The sequence below is a fragment of the Nannospalax galili genome, unplaced genomic scaffold (assembly GCF_000622305.1).
Source record: "Nannospalax galili isolate Female #2095 unplaced genomic scaffold, S.galili_v1.0 scaffold902, whole genome shotgun sequence".
Lineage (NCBI taxonomy): Eukaryota > Metazoa > Chordata > Mammalia > Rodentia > Spalacidae > Nannospalax > Nannospalax galili.
Window position 1 is genome coordinate 1,355,904 of NW_008347814.1, and position 17,145 is coordinate 1,373,048.

At 39.4% G+C, this 17,145-nt stretch overlaps 1 protein-coding gene across 1 annotated transcript in view; it reads left to right on the forward strand.

The window, feature by feature from the left end:
* Efl1 (elongation factor like GTPase 1) overlaps positions 1-17,145 on the forward strand; it is a 144,666-nt gene that overhangs the window by 6,887 nt on the left and 120,634 nt on the right. The window contains exons 4-7 of the mRNA XM_008844450.3: positions 2,366-2,450; positions 13,184-13,317; positions 14,732-14,869; positions 16,510-16,721. Of these exons, the coding sequence (XP_008842672.1) occupies positions 2,366-2,450; positions 13,184-13,317; positions 14,732-14,869; positions 16,510-16,721 (569 nt within the window). The remainder of the gene's footprint in view (positions 1-2,365; positions 2,451-13,183; positions 13,318-14,731; positions 14,870-16,509; positions 16,722-17,145) is intronic.

The following is a 17,145-nucleotide window of genomic DNA, read 5'->3' on the forward strand; positions in this document are numbered from 1 at the left end:
GTAATAAACATTACCATTGAAATCTACCCGATGACTTTATAGACATACACAGGTGCCAAGGATCCGAGTGCAACCGATTATGACTAGCAATAATCAGATACATACAGATTAGAGATGCGTCAACATCTCAGTGTTCGTTGTAAAAACAATAAGTCTTTCTGTAAGAAACAGTATATTTTAAAATTTTAAAAAAAAATTTTTTGATTAAAAAAAAATTTTTTTTTTAATTTTATGTGTATGAGTGTATTGCCTGAATGTATGTAAGTGCACTTAAGTCCTGAATTGCCTGCGGAGGTCAGAAGAGGGCATTGGATTCCCTGGAACTGGAGTTACAGATAGTTGTGAGCCATCATGTGGGTCCTGGGAACCAAACCTGGGTCGTCTGCAAGAGCAGCCAGTGCTCTTAACTGCCGAGTCATCTCTCCAGCCCCAGAAATGCTATTTCTTATTCATCTGATCTAGGAAATAAAGTCCAACCTTATAAATGAAGAAGAAAAAGCAGGGGGCTGGAGAGATGTCTCAGCTGTTAAGAGCACTTGGCTGTTTTTACAGAAGACCTGGATTTAAATCCCAACACCAAATGGTGCCTAACAACCATCCATAACTCCAGGGGATCTGACACTTTCTTCTGTCCTCCGCAGGCATTGCATGACACGGGTACACTTATGTGCATGCAGGCAGTAACACACATACATATAAAATAAAAATAATAATTAAAGAAGCAAAAGCAGAACTCTAGCTGTTGAGCGTGGTCAATAGAGCTGCTTGGAAAAACATTCCCAAAATATATAGTAACATTGAAGACGTACAAATGTAGTAATTCAGAAATTTCACTTCTAGGTAGTGTGAGAGGGACATAATCCTAACTTCTTAACAGCTCAATGATGTTACTAAAAACCAGTCAATTGTCTGTTACTGGTTATTACTGGTAGACTGGATGAGTAGATGTGGTAGGTCTGTGAAGGAGAATCATATAGTAATGAAAGTGAGTGAATTATAGCTACATCCCTCAAGATGGTTGACTGAGGAGTAGTGAACAACAAAAAAGTGATTCTGTGTGTGTGTGTGTGCGCGTGTGCGTGTGTATGCTTCTATTTATATAAGTTTAGAGCTTGCCATGTAAATGATACATTGCTTATTGGAACATTCATTTGTAGAAGTTGTAAAAAAGACAGGAATGGAGGAGATAAAATTCATGATGGTGGTTACCTATGAGCTATGAAAGAGGGAATTTTTAAAGTAATACAAGAATACAGGTGTTTATTGTATCATTATTCTTTAGTCCTTAACCTGTTTTGTGCCAACTCAGTGTTTAAAGCCACATAGAAGAGTAATAAGTGAGATGACTTTAAAGGAAGGCCTGTCTGAGGGGTACATGGGTGAAGGGAAACCAGGGAGATCTGGGGAGCAATAGGAAGTAAACCATGAGATTTCAGGTCGTTGGGCAATTTTCACATGTGATATGAAGACAGATGTGTCCAAATGGTGATTAGCAATGTAACAGTGCCTGGATTCAAGAGAACTGCAGACTGAAAAAGATCATTCCATTCAGCCAGTGGTCATTTACAGGTTTTAGGAGTCTGGCTTTGCTAGAGCCCGTGGGAATGGAAGCATTTTTGAAAACCAAGGATTTCATACGACATGAATAGATGTGGCTATCTCATAGTAGTAATACGTGGAAAGAAATGAGTAAATGTAAAGTTGAGAATTTTAAGGAATTTTTTTTGAGAATGGGGAGAAGGTAAGCACAGAAGGGCTCGCTCTGAAGAGGGAAGAGATAGGGAGCTCATAGAGATGGCACCTTCAGTGATGAAGCCATCATCAGTTGATGCACTGCAAGCATGAAAAATGAGATGTAGGACTTTCTTTTTGAGCAGGAAAGCTTGAAAGTCTTCAACTAAATTTTGATGTAAATGTTTTTAACTATATCGTTCTTTGAATGGAGGAGGCAAGTATTTGAAGTCTATTACCTTGGGAAAGAGTAAAGGCTAAAGACCTTCTGTTTCAACTGGACCTTGTCAGACTATCTCTGAATAGGAAGGGAATGACTGTGTTTGTGAGGAACAGAAATAATTACTCCAAGTGCTACCCTTTATGGATTTTCTTGAACTGCTTAATCCTTCATGGTTGAAATTTGACTGATGAGCATTCTGGGGAAGCAGGGTTTGAGTGCATTTGTGACTCCCTCTCGGCAGTGCCTTTCAGTTTGTGTATGTGCTATTCCTCTTGATTAATGTTCCTTTCTAACACTTAAAAGTAAACAAGAAGATTATATAGCTTGCATGTTTAAAATGAAATCTAAGCCCATTTTAATGTAGCATTTTCTTCATTGGAAAGTGCGGATGTTTATGTTGTGGTTTTCCAGTTAAGGTACATGGACAGCAGAGAAGATGAGCAGGTCCGAGGGATCACCATGAAATCCAGTGCCATTTCACTACATTATGCAAAAGGTAAATCTGTCATATTTTAAAGAAAAATGGTTTCTCATTTTTTATGCCCTCCTTCTCTTTCTGAATTAACTGCGTGCTTCGGTTTCTTTGCTTTATGTTCCATGCATTTCATTCTGGCCTCTCCAAATGATCTGTTGTCAGAGTCAGGCTGCCCAGGCTTGGATGCAGATGGGGACCTCTGACTGGCTTGAGGGCAGAAGAACTAGCAGTTCACAGCTGCCTCTCTCCACCAGGTGATTGTATGGATTTCTTCACAAGGAAAGCTAGGACTTTGCTGGCTCTTCCTTTGCCTTCCATTTCCTGGCTGGATCCTTCTTCTGCTCCATGGCCTACATATGGGATTTGGAGTCTTATTTACTTGACTGTGGGTTGCTGTGATCAGTACTATCTTGCTAGCCCCAAACATTGATGTCATTTTGATAGTAATACAGGAATTTGCTGATAGAAATGGCCAAACAGATGCATGAGTTGTATGTTCACTGATAGTCACAGAAAATTTATATGAGTAGAAAAATGCCAGTGACTTAAATGTTAAGAGATTGGCTAAACTGTTATATCCATTCTGTGAAGCATTATACAGCTGTTCAATGCTTAATTATATAGAATTAGAACTATATATTTATAATTATATAGAAAAAATATGTCAAGTAACAGAAATGCAACTTAAAGAGCATTTCTGTATGATATGAATGTGTATGTATGCAGATAAACGTTTCTGGAAGGACACGTATGAATCCTACAAAGTGCATTATGATAAAATTTGTACTTTTAAAATGCTTATTTTTGTACTGTTAGAAAATTTGATACAAGATGTATATTTTGAAGAAAATAATAAAGACATTTTCCTAATGGAGTGACCTGTGATTCATCTTTCACAGTGTCCTATCTCTGGTACCATATCTCTGTGCTTTGTGGGGTGTGACTGTTTTCCTTGATGCCAGTCTTTAAAATATTTTTATATCGGACCAGTTTTGAAACTTTAGGCACACAGGTTCCCAGTGTTTAATATTTCAATTTTTTTTAGCGTTACCTATCAAATTTTAAAGGATCTACCCTTATTCATTGATCCAAGAATGAGGTCCAAGATCTTACTTTATAGATCTTAAGAGATTTGTCACCCTTCATCAGCCATTCTTATATTTCAGCTTTTTTACTTAAAGTATCACTTTTAGTTGTTATTTCCCAAACTTTGTGCTGCCCCCCCACACACACTTAATCTGTTCAGGTTTTACTATGCCATGAAATTCAGCTCTTCACTTTTTGTCTTTCTGGGAGAATGCCTACAGAACCCTGGGGATCGAGTGATCTAACATTTGTTACACTCTGGCCTTGGGACGCTCACTCAGAATTTTTAGATATATGCTCCCTAGATAGCACAGAACAGAGAGATTTAAGCTGGCTCAGGTTAGGGTGGGATAGCTTACTGAATGTATGTAAAAAGATACCAGAAATAATTTTAATGAAAATTGAAAAGAATGATGTAATTTGAATGAGAAGTATCCCCCATAGGCTTAAGTACTTGAACACTTGATGAGTTGGTGGCATTGTTTGGAGAGGGTCATGGAACTGTTAGGTGGTATAGCCATGCTAGAAGTATGTCACTTTGGGGTGGGCTTTGAGAGTTCAGAGCCTCGTTCCACTTCCACTCTGCTTCGTGGTGTGTGGGAAGATCTCAGCTTGGTCCAGCTGCCTCTTGCCATGCCTTTCCACCATGATGGACAATTTCTCTGCAACTGTAAGCCCAAATAAACTCTTAGTTCTACAAGTTTCATTGGTCATGGTGTTTATCACAGCAACAGAAAAGTGACTAATACAAATGATAATCTTATTGGAGTGACTGTTTTGTTTGGTTGGTGGTTTGTTACAAATAGCCCATGCTGGCCACAAACACTATGTAATGGAGGCTGTTATCCTCCTGCCCAAATGAAATTATAGGCATGTGTCATCATTCCAGGCCCTGGAATGTGTCTTAGGAAATTGGAGCCAGATTTTAATTCTTCATCTAAGATAGGCTGACACATGATTTATTCAGTGTAACGAATACTCCTTTTGGAGCTCCATTGTTGTCTTTGAGTTTGGTTGTCCTTTTTTTTTAAATCTGTTTTTATACTGTGTTTCTTTATATCCTAAGTTTGGCCTACTTTTTCAGTCTCCTTACACTTGGCCTTTCCCTGGCTCCTTGTCTCTTTCCTGTCTGTTCATCTTGCTTCTTTGCTTATTGCTTCCTTCTCTTGTGTTTCTGAGACATAGACCCAAGAGCAGGATATAGCCCAGCTTTTCTTTTTATGCAGTCTTGCCGAGGTGGCACTTTTGGATTGGCTGTTCTTGGGTTAGCTAGTCATCTAGTCATATTAATAAGATTGGAGTCCATAAATATCAAGCATATTTCTCTGTGAGCATTATCCGATAACTTGGAGGGACTTTGAGCTAGGAGATAGCCCGGGTTGGTGTGGGGAAGGTGGGAGAGTCAACATACGTAATGCAAAACTTAGTTTTTCTCTAATCTATCAAAAAAGCATAGAAGTTGATAGTGTTGGCTGACGTAATCTTCTCAGAATCCTAAGAGACTGAATACACTTCTAGCTCTAGTTTAGTACTGATTCTCCAGAATGCTGATTTCTGCTGTGGAGAACCCAAGTGAAGGGAGGAGGGATGCTGATGGTTGAAGAAACTCCACGGTTGAGACTTTTACTTACCTCCTGCCCATACTCTGTGAATGCCTTCTTGAGAATCTGTACTAAATGTTAGGTCCTTTCTCTGGGTCTAATTCTTAATGAAACAAATGTCTTTTTTTCCCCCGGTGTTCAATTGAAATATAAGGTCTTATTCTAGTTTAAATAGATAGGCTTATAATAGTCAAGAAACAATTTAGAAATGATGTCAAGAACCATCAGGTTGGTCCAGAGTCTAGCATTTTTTTCAGAGACCCAATTCTGCTGTGAGGAAATGAGGTCGGTCATGTTTATAGTTATACTAATACTTGCTGTAAATACTGGAATCATATTGTGAACCTTATTTTTCTGTTTCTTGCTCACCTCTTAATGTCCCTTCTGCAAAAATGCTGTTTGTTTTGTCATCTCAAGAGTTTGGAAACACTCCTAAAAATAGGCATTCTATAAAACATCCTAAGGGAATATAATGCCCTTGAATCTTTCAGCTTAGAATGCATACATAGTATATTCACGTTTTAAACAGTTTTAAATCATGGATTAGTCTTTGAAGAGCTTCAGAAAGCATACTGCTGACATTTCTAGTTTGTAGTAATTTTTTTGTATACCAGTAAGCAAATCTTGGCACAGCAGCACATTTGAAGTTTTTAATTTTATTCATCCTTTAAAATATTTTAAATAATTAGTTTTATCTTTTTGTAAAAGTAATCGCATATTTTACTATAGAATATAAGATAAAATATAAGAATGAACTAGAAAGCACTCAATTTTACCACCAGTTATTATTTCATTTTTTGAAGTATTTATTTTTTTAATTTTATGTGTATGAATGTATTGCCTGCATTATGTACATGTACCCATATTGCACAAAGCCCTCAGAGGTTTAAAGAGGGTGTTAGACCCCCTGGAACTGGAGTTACTGACCGTTGTTAGCCACCATATAGGTGCTGGGAATTGAACCTTGGTCTTCTGCAAGAGCAGCCAATGCTCTTAACTACTGAGCCATCTCTCCAGCTCCTCATTTTCAATTTTTACATTTAATCCAACTAATTTTATGTGTGTATATGTGAATACACTGTGAAATAATATATAACTTTCACCAAAATAGTCTGTTCCAGCACCAGTCAGATATGATTGTTGAATATGATGTTACTAGTTCTTGACCAATGTTGGTGTTCACATCTCTTAATTGGGACAGTTTGGTTTGGACTGTTAAGGACTAGAGAGTGAATTTAACTCATCCATAGTATACCTTCCCAGCCCTTAAGGCAAGAGTCAGTGCCATTCAGTTCCATTGATGGATGGCGTATGGAAAGTTGCTTTTTCAAGAGTTTCAATTTTTTTTTTTAATGTTGGCCTATTTAAAAATTATAAAATTCTATGCAGAATAACTTGCAATAGACTTAATAGAGTTTTACTTAGTAAATTTAGGCGTATAGGCTACCTTATAACTTGATTTACTGGGACACTTGGGGTTCACCCAAGTTACAGCCACTTGTAGCCAGGATGTACTCTAAATGGGGAGACAAAAGACATGGCAGCTTTCTGCAAAGAGGGCCAGATACAGGTTCAGCTTTCTGGGTAAGTATGGTGGACAAGTGCAGAATTTACCCCCATGGTGCCTTCAGCCCTGTGGTTTGCTGTCTTAACTCTCTAAAGACTACGCCACAGGGAACTGACTCATCCACGCAGGTTCACACAGGGAGGAGTGTACCAGAAAGTGTTGATTCATATCCCAGGCAGTGGCTTCGCTCTCCTCCTGCCTGTGCAAGCATTTGTTTAGGAGAGAAGGATTCCCTTGTCCTTCATTTGACTGAAAGATCAGATTTTTTTTTTCCCTCTTATGACAGTGGTTCCTTTACTATATGAAGCATATAATTGATGGCAGGCTACAGGTAAAATTTGGTGATGGTAGTTGGATTGTGAGCTAGATGTTTCATGAGTGGTTTTGTTTAATCTTCACAGCAGCCCTCTGAGTTGGTATTGTCCTCATTTCATATATGTGCAAGATGCAGTCCAGAGAAATTGAAGAAGGTTATCAAGGACGGAGTAGTTTCTAGAATGCAGTATCAGGCCTAGGATTCAAGTAATTACATTTCCAGCCTAGTCACTTGGATCCGGAGTCTGTAGTTGCTGGTCCAGGCCACAACTAATTCTTCCTGAAACTTCTCTTCTTTCTACCACAGATTTTCTGGGATTATTTATGGACATTTTCTTGTGGTCAGCATTACCCACATCCCTGTTGTCCTTGGTCACTGCCCAAAATGTAAAGTACATGATGTGGCCTCTCTTACAGTCTCTTTCCCATATTTCTTTATGATTCTAACATTCTCGTTCCACCTCTTACTAAAACTTCCTTACCAAAACTTATCTGCAGACATTCCAAGGTAAGCAAACATCATCATACCCTCAACATCTTCATTGATGTTCCTCTTCCTCCTGCCTGGCTGTATTCTGATAACACTGCCTTCCTTGTATTTCTTTTGGGTTCTTGTATGTCTGAGTGAGGACACGGGTTGCCATTCTTGTCCTTAGTCTGGTTCCAGTGCTTAATTCTTCCATTTTTTCTTTAAACTCTTCAAGCCCCATGCCACCCAACTTTTCCTTTTTCTTAAAACTGTGAACTTGTGGTTAGATTCCCAGTTCATTGGTAACTTTGGCATCTGCCTCTAATTTTACTTTTTATGTTACTTCACCATGGTGCCTTTTACCACCCCCAAGAATGACTTCTCTTGTAGCTTGGCTTCTCAGTAACGATGCTACTGAGTTCTACTTCTACCTGCTTCCGTGGCTGATTTCTGGATTTTAGTATCATCTGGAACTGCCCATCTTTGACATTTCAAATTTAAATATTTCTGATTGAGCCTGAGGTAGGGGGCACCTTATCCAAGCTACTCAGGAGGCAGAGGCAGGAAGATTGCTTGAGCCTGAGTTCAAGATCAGTCTAGACAACATAATGAGACTGACTCATCTCGGCAGTGACAAAACATTTCAGCATGTGATCAACTGAGGAAGTACTAAGATTTTCTGTGAAATCAATAACAATGATAATAACCAAATTTCAGTATTCTTCTTTTAACTTCCCAGCTCTTTTCCCTGCAGTGAGGGGCCCAGTTTTTATTTCATAAGATTCGGAGTTTTTTACGCCTCATCAGACTCTTCTGTTTACTCTCTGCCTTGTATAGCCCAGAGGTGTCACTTGACTGACAGGTTTCCCCACATCCTCCTCCAACTTTCTTTTTATTCTTTAACCTCCTTTCAGCAAAACCCTAATCTTGATAAGGCTGGTTCTCTACACTTGGTCCTCTTTAGTTGTGCAGACTAGCTTCCCATATCTCTCTTGGGAAGTCTTGATATTCTCCCCAAAGCTATTGAAACCTTGTGGGAGTCTTCAGCATATTACTGAGCTCTTCTCTACAGATTCAGCAGACACTGTTACCTTCTGTTTTACAGAAGAGAATTCTCAAACATTTGCCACCATACATCAAACCATAATGCTATGGCATCTTTGCCTACCTCTTGTCATTAGCAAGGACCTGACTCTGGGCTCATGCCCTATTTAGGGTCTTTTCGTATGTATCTTTAGCATCTCTCAGCACTGGCTTTTAAACATGCTCAAGTTTGCCTTGTCATACAAATACAGGTATATATTCTTTTTTCAGCCTCAGATCTCCCTGCATTCTTCACCCTAGTCTAAGTTTTGTACTGTTCTCTGAGTTGCTCTGATTGGACCTGCACCTTTTAATGACACACATTAGCAAGGTGAGATTTACGTGAGGGGGTTGATCCTTAATCTCTGACTCTCCCTCTCAGAGAGGTTCTAAGAAGTAAACAGTCTTTTGTTTTGATTTCTCCAGGGTTTCTTAATCTAGTTTTTATTCTTACATCCTTTCAAGCAAAAATGTGAACAGGTAAAGGAATCATGGTAGTGTGGAGGCACAGCGGTTACACTTACTGCTTGTGCAGGAGACTTTTGAAGATGGGCATGTTCTCTGTGATCAAGTTCAGAGTGTGACCACAGTACTGATGGCTGGTGGCCCGGAAGGCTGAAGAAAACCAAAACAAATGAAGTAAACCATCAGCAGAACACACACTGTCCAGTTTGTTTCAGGTTAGAAGAAGGTCCAAAGAGGGCTTGGTTTATTAGATCAGTCCCCAGAAATAGATTTTTTTCGGAATGTTTAGGAAAGAAGGCAGAATAAGTTTCTCCAAATGCTACAATAGGGATTAGTGTTACAAATTAGGAAGTTCCCACTGTCCTTCTGAACCTCTTCACTTTTGACACTATCAGAGTCAGGATTATCCAGCTAGAACCCTACTCTAGCTTTTCTAGGAAAATAATTTCAGAATGACAGAGAAGGTTGGCTGTGACAACCCATACCTTATGATTCCAGCAATCAGAAGACTGAGGTAGGAGATTGTATTACAAATAGAGAAAAATCATTCAGCATATTTATAAAAATTGTTAATATATAATTTCCATAATAAACAGGGACTGAAGAGAGAGCTCAGTGGTTAAGAGTACCTGGTGCTCTTACAGAGACTTTGGATTCAGTTCTCAGCATAGCTAACAACCATCTGTAATTCCAGTTCCAGGGGACCCAATGCCCTCTTCTGGCCTCCATGGGCCTTGTACAACACAGGTGCACTTACATGCAGACAGCACAAAACACATACAAATAAAAAAAAATTTTTTTTAAATAAAATTGGACATGTAGCTCAGTTGGCCTTGCTGGGCACTCCCCCAGTGGCTCCCCCAGTGGTTGCCTGACATTACATGAGGCCCTGGGTTCCATCCCCAGCATCAAATAAACCAGGTATGTTTGTTCATGCCTATAAATCCTAGCACTCAGGAAGCAGAGGTAAGAGGATCAGAAGTTCAAGCCTATCATTGGCTACATAGTATGTTCAAGACCAGACTAGGATATACAAGACCTTGCCTTTAAAAAAACAATTTGTCTGTCTGTCTGTCTGTCTGTCTAGGATATATGAGACCTTACCTTAAAAAAAAAAACATCCATCCATCCATCCATCTATATTCCATTAGTAATACTAATGATATGTCCTGTAACATTTTCTTTTCTTTTGAGCCTAACACACAGTAGTAGAAGGCATTCAATGAATTAGGTTTCAAAGCAGCAAGTGTACCTTAAGTTACCACAGAGGAGCTGTGCTTGTGGACTTTTTCTTCTCATGGATGTGGGACTTCTGCCTTTGAGATTCAGTTTGAAGTTACCTGGTAGAGGTTAGGATAAAAAAGTCATGGAAGGAGGAACTGGGAGGCTCTGAACTCAGCACTGCCTTTGTCACCTGTTGACTGGTCACAGCACTTCTTGCTTCTTACCATTAAATGCATTTGAGAAACCAGGTTAAACAGAGGTCGACAGGGTATTTTGTTACAGGGCATCTTTGGACATTTTAGATGTCTGTCTGTTGTGAGCTATAAGGCTACCTGTATTGCCTGAGTTTGTTAGATGAAGTACTGTTATTTTTCAGAATATAGATTTTTTTTTTCAAATGGAAACAATTGGTATATCACTAATTTTCTATTCCCTTCTAGTTCTGAGTCTGCCCCCTTGAATGAATTTTAGAGGCTAGAATTAGATGCATAATTAGGAAGACAAAGAAAAGGGCAGAAGAAGCCCAAGATTGTTATAGGAGTTTATGTTTAGAATCTGTGAAGAATTTGACAGGAGACTCCATCTCTGAAACTTCTGCAGCCATGTCCAGGTAGCATCAACCAGTGTCAAAAGAGCTGATGGTGTATCATTAAGGTACAGTGGGCTATTAGTCCATTGATGTGATTTTCTTTGGAAACGTCCCATGAGCTTCTCTAGGAGGAAGCCTTGTGAGTTGGGAGCAGCAGAGCCTGTGAAAGCAGTTTTCCCCAAAATACTGTGAGGGAAGAGGAACAGTGATCTGAGGAAAGGGATCTGTTGCTGACAGCAGTTTTACCCACCAAACCCTAGTACACTTTAGGTTTCTTTCTTAGATCCCCACTTCTTAAATTGTGGCTTGTGACCCCATGGGGAATGATTAAATATGGGAGCAGTGAAAACTTTAGTAATAGTAATAAGGCCCCAGTTTGTGCAGTGACCAGACATTAATTCAAAGTCAAACAGGGAACCCATGGAGTTTCTGGTAGTGTTCACCTGTAGTGCCTTGTGTGACTTCCGTATGGTGTGTGCTTAGCATTGTACATGCTGTCACATCACACAATGAAAACGAAAGGTGCTTAAAACACCTCAGCTCAGATTAGAGACTTATAAATTACAGTGTTTTACTATACATATGAAGTTGTCTGCTCTTACAGAAACGATGGCTTAATTGTGTACATTTCTTGCTTTCTGCTGTGATAAAACACCATAACCAAAAGTGACTTATGGAAGAAAGAGTTCAGTTTGGCTTATGATTCCAGAGGGTTAGCATCCATAATGGTGGTGCAGGTGTTGCTGCTGGTGGCTGGTGGAGGAAGCTCAGGGATTGCATCTCCATCCACACACAGGAAGTAGAGAGCAGGCTGGAAGTGGGTCCAGGCTATGAGCTCGCAAAGCCTACCTCCAGTGACGTACTTCCTTCAGCAAGGTGACGCCTCCTAAACCTCCCCAAACAGCTCCAGCAGCTGGAGAGCAAGTGTTCAAATACCTGAGCCTGTGGAGGCATTTCTCATTCAAACCACCACATTATGGAAGACAAAAGCTTGTAATATTCCTCATCATGGAAGCATCAAATCAGTATATTTTGGATTATATTGTGTTAGGATTTTTAATTTTGAATATGTCTGTTTAAAATGCTGACTTAGAATTTATTTAAAAATGCTCAATAAATTTTGGTATGGGATTAGACAGAATTTCCAACAGTTTCTGAAATGGCCCTAAGCATATTTCTGCCATTTTGCTTTAGTTAGTTATATGAAGTATTCTCAGCATTGACAATTATAAAATCAAAATATTGCTCAATTATGAAAAAACATTGAAGATCATCTATGTTCTATAGTATCAAATATCAGCCAAGATTTAATTCTTCGTGTAAAAATAATTACTTTGCCTTTAAAATTATCAGATTTTTCAGTGATGGGGGAATGAGTGCAGTATTCTGTGTTATGAATATTATTCACCTGGCTTACCAAGTTGTATCAGTGTGAAATCTCTATATCCTATGGTGACCAGTTCTTCTGGTTTGCCTGGGGCTTTGTTGGGATGTGTGAATTTTAGTGCTAAAACCAAACAAGCCAAGATGAGTTGTTACCCAACTGTAAGTTTGGAAGTTGTTGGTAATATTAAAGGAGATGCTGTCTGGGAGAGCACATGCATAGCACCTGGCACATAATAACTGCTCCTGAAATTTTTGTGCAGTTTTTAGATTTGTGTCTAACTGTTGGTTGAGCTTCACACACTGCTCCAAATTACAGGAGTAATTTGATATGTCTTTAATTGGCATTTGAGGAGATGGAGAGATGGCTCAGCAGTTAAAAGCACTGGCTGCTCTTACAGAGGACCCAGGTTCAGTTCTTAGCACCCACATGGCAGCCAACAGCTGTCCGTGAACCCTGTTCCAGGGGATCTGATACCCTCTTCTGACCTCCATGGGAATTGCAGGACACAGGTGCTCTTGCATACATGTAGGTGATATACTCGTACACATAAAAATAATAAAGTATTTTGAATTGATATTTGAGGCCCCTTTGAACTGCTTTTATTCCTGAGCCCTTAAACATCAGTTTCTTTCCCTCTCAACTAATACAGAAACTGAGAATAGTGGTATTTATCTCACAGGGCTAATTCAATGTGTGTTTGGAACAGTCAAAGTCTTTAGTACAGTACCAGGCATAACTAAGCTCTCAATACTATTATGATAGTGAAGTTCCTTAACATTTTATATAGACACTATTTAGAGTCCATTGTCTGTTCAGTAGGAAAAATTGGAAAGGTAGCTGTTGATTGAGCCTTTGGCTCCTAGAGCTTTGTTCAGTCTTAGAAGTGGTTTTCTTCTAGAGCTCCCAAGGAGGAAGAGTGCTGCTTCACGACACAGCTGAAATGTATGTGTCTTCAAATTTTATTTTAGGTATTGAGGAGTACCTGATTAATCTGATAGACTCTCCAGGACATGTGGATTTCTCCTCAGAAGTGTCGACAGCGGTTCGCATTTGCGATGGGTGCATCATTGTGGTAGATGCTGTGGAAGGAGTCTGTCCACAGGTGAGATGTGTGGTCTTAAGTAGTGTGTTTGGCTGAAGAAGGTGGAGAAAAATTAGAGACTGTTGATTACTGTGTGCTGTTGACAAAACGTGAGTTTTATATTTCACATTTGGCAACATTTCAGTCTCTGATGAAGTTAAATCACTAGAGGGTGTTTTTTTTGTTTGTTTATTTTTTTGGTTTTTGTTTTTGTCTTTTTTTGAGACAGGGTCTCCTTGTAGCCCCACCTGTTCTGGAACTCACTATGTAGACTAGGCTGGCCTCGAACTCACAAAGATCTGCCTGCCTCTGCCTCCCAAGTGCTGGGATTAAAGGTGTGTGCCACCATGCCCGGCAATCACTAGAGTTTTAAAGAGATCTTAAGAGATGGTGGCCGTACTTTGATAGAACTGTCTGTGATACCCTCTTAGGAGAAATACTAAATTTGAGGGGGGTTCAAGGTTCTACCCCAATGGGAAAGGATTCTAAATCCAAGAGGTTGTTGATAGCAAGATACTGGGCTAGTTCTTCCCCAGCCAGGAAAAATTCTCTTCTACTGGAATCTCGGTCTATCTACACTTCTGCCTAAACACAGCCACGCACACTCACGTAAGCATCCTTCTGACGTAAGGAGTCCCTCTGTTATTCTTCTACATCCTTAATCTAATGTTTCTATTCTCACCAGAGTTGGAAAACTTTACCAACAAGTCTAGAGACAACATTTATGGTGGGGGGTGGAACTCAGAGAGACCAAGTTCATAGACAGGGACCTGTAGAACTTGTGTTCTACTCCTTAGTATCATTGTTTTGTTTTAATGCTTTTAAAAAAGAAAAATTAAAGGTTTAATTTACTCAAACGAGGGAAATTTAGCATTCTAGAATGATGTACTATGATTATCTTGTGTTCTCCCCTGTATGTTCCCTCAAGGCTACAGGTGTCTTGACTTCTGACATACAGCCTTAGTCTGTGCTTGTGGTGTCTGGGGTATCTGACAGGAGAATGAAGTCAAGACATCCCACTTAGAATAGCGAACTAATAGTCACCTTGAAAATGTTATGGTCAGGTAGATAAACAGGGACTTCAGGGGGTATTTAACTTTTGACCTATATGCTAAAATGGTGGGTGTTTGTTTTATCATTATTTAATTCTCTATGTGTGTACACACACATTTTCACCAGCCTCTTCTGTCTTCTGTCTGTCTTCTGCCTTTCTTCAGTAAGCTGCCAAGGTCTATTAAAGGCAGGGGTGATTCTTCATTCTTTGTTACTGTGCTAGATGTGTTCTTGCTGTGTACCTATTGAACATTTGTGTCTGACTAGCTTAGTCTGAGTTATCATAAAGGAATGTGAGATTATGTTGGTTATTAGTGAAGGTTTTCTGACATGGTTTAGTTATTGAAAATCATAGTTTTGCACTATCCTTTGTTTTTATCAGACACAAGCAGTTCTGCGACAAGCCTGGCTTGAAAACATCCGTCCTGTTTTAGTGATTAATAAGATAGATCGCCTGATAGTGGAACTAAAATTCACCCCACAGGAGGCCTACTCTCACCTCAAGAATATTCTAGAACAGGTATTGTGCTCTTTGCTGCTTTAAATACTGGGGCTCAAAGGATATAAGGAAGTTACTGAGTTGAATAGGAGGGGTATTGGAGAAGATTCACTTATTGGAAAGCTTTTTGACTTAAGATTCCTTCCTGTTGGAGTCACCACACCCTGCAGAATGGCAGAACTGGAGCACTGTTGGAAAGCCCTCTCCTTTCTGAGAGAACCCTTCAGTATCAGGTTTGGACAGTAGGCTCTTCAGCTGAAAACTGTAATTTAGTTCTTAAGTGAAGCAGTATTAAGAGGGTCTGTCATGTTTTGTTACTTGTTTTAGATGAAAATATGCTTAAGTATATATTTGTTTGTTCAATAAACATTTCTGTAAATATATGCCAAATACATGAATTAATTGCCAAGTGTTCATTGTATGCTAGAGATGATAAATATAAGATAGGCCAGAGTCCTTTTTTTCTAAGAGGTCACAGTGTAGTGAGGGAGGCAGACCGTTGAAGACACATTGAGAGAGCAACTAGGTACTCCCCAGGTATGATTTCAGAGCATAGATGAGAGGTGCCTAACCTAGTGTGGTCACAGTGGGACCTTGAGATGGAGGAGCTCTGATGTTTGCCAGGTTGAAAATTAGAAGAAGGCCATTTACAGGAGACAGAATGAGGGGTGCAGCCTCACGAAGGCAAGTAAAGGCGTGGCATTGTGCTTCCTTCAAGGAAAGTGTTCATTACAGCTGAAGAACCAAGAGCCCATGACAGTACAGTGACAAGAGATGGTACCTGGGAGAAAGGACTCTAAGACTTGCCTTTTGGTGAGTCTTAGGTCATATGCAGGAGTTTGACATTGTTTGAGACAATGAACAGTCAGTCATTCCTGGGATCAGCTTGAATATATTTGCTAAGGGGAGGGAAAATAAGGTAGCACAATGAGAAGGAATGGTGCCTAGTTCAGCTCTCCATGGGTAATCAGAGGCGTAGCCATCTCCTGCTTTTCAGAAATACTGCAGCAATGTTTACCCACAGAGAGTGGCAGGAGACGTCTCCTTCAGGCCTTCTGAGTAACAAGTTCCAATTTTCTCCCTGAGGCAGGAAATTAAGATTGGTTATTTAGGGGATTAGGGTTGGAAAAAAAGGAAGAACTTGCAAATTGCAGGGATTTGTTTTGTTTTGTTTTGTTTCTTTTTATGTTTTATTCTTTATTTTTCTGTTGAGTTTTGGGAATTGCAAACAAACGGTGTGGGAAATAGGGAGGGAGAGACTATAGTTACAAAGTTAAAACTTTGGGGTTTGGGTACCATGAGTGTTTAGTGATATTTCTGCAGATAGTAACATAATGATCACAAAAATGACTGTTCACAAAAGTGAAGCCTTATTAGAAACCTTAGTTTTGTTGGAATTTGAAAGAATCAGTTAATATATTTAAGTTATTCATTGATTATGAATTTCACTTCCAGTGAACCCAGACTCTTAATGAAGATTATAGCTTAATAAAGCTTAGGCAGTGTGTTCCCTCCCACATGTTTCCAAAGCATATGAGTGACACTTCGCCATTTTCACCATCTCTCCTAGATTAACATACTTATAGGAGCTCTTTTTGCTTCTAAAGTCATAGAAGAAAAGCATATGAGTGACACTTTGCCATTTTGCCATTTCTCCCTAGATTAACGCACTTACAGGAACTCTTTTTACTTCTAAAGTCCTAGAAGAAAGAGCAGAGAGAGAGATAGAATCCCGGGTGAACCCGAATTCTGAAGGCGATCAAGTGTATGACTGGAGCACTGGCCTGGAGGATGCTGACGACTCTCAGCTGTATTTTTCCCCAGAGCAGGGCAATGTGGTATTTACCAGTGCAATAGACGGGTGGGGCTTTGGGTAAGTTAATTATAGACTATTGATTAAAAAAAATACCTCCTTATTTTGATAAAATTGTAATTTTTGTGTAATTATGAGAAATGATAGTTTTTATATATCCTTTGTTCAGTGTCCTGCCATGTCCCTCAGTAACAAACTGTAAAACAGTAATACCATATCCCATTCAGGACACCAACATTGATTCCATTAAGTTAGAGAGCATTTTCCTCATTAGAAAGTTTCCACGTGACTGACATCCTTGCACAGCCACGTCTGTGTTCTTCCCAGTCCCTCTTTAACCACAGACAATTGTTAATGTTTTCCATTTCTGTGATTTGTTATTTCAAGGATGTCACAGAAAAGAAATCCAAGTGGTTTGCTATGGAAATAAAGCCAAACAATTTGTAGCCTTTCCTTGATGGGCTGTTTTTACACATCATAATTC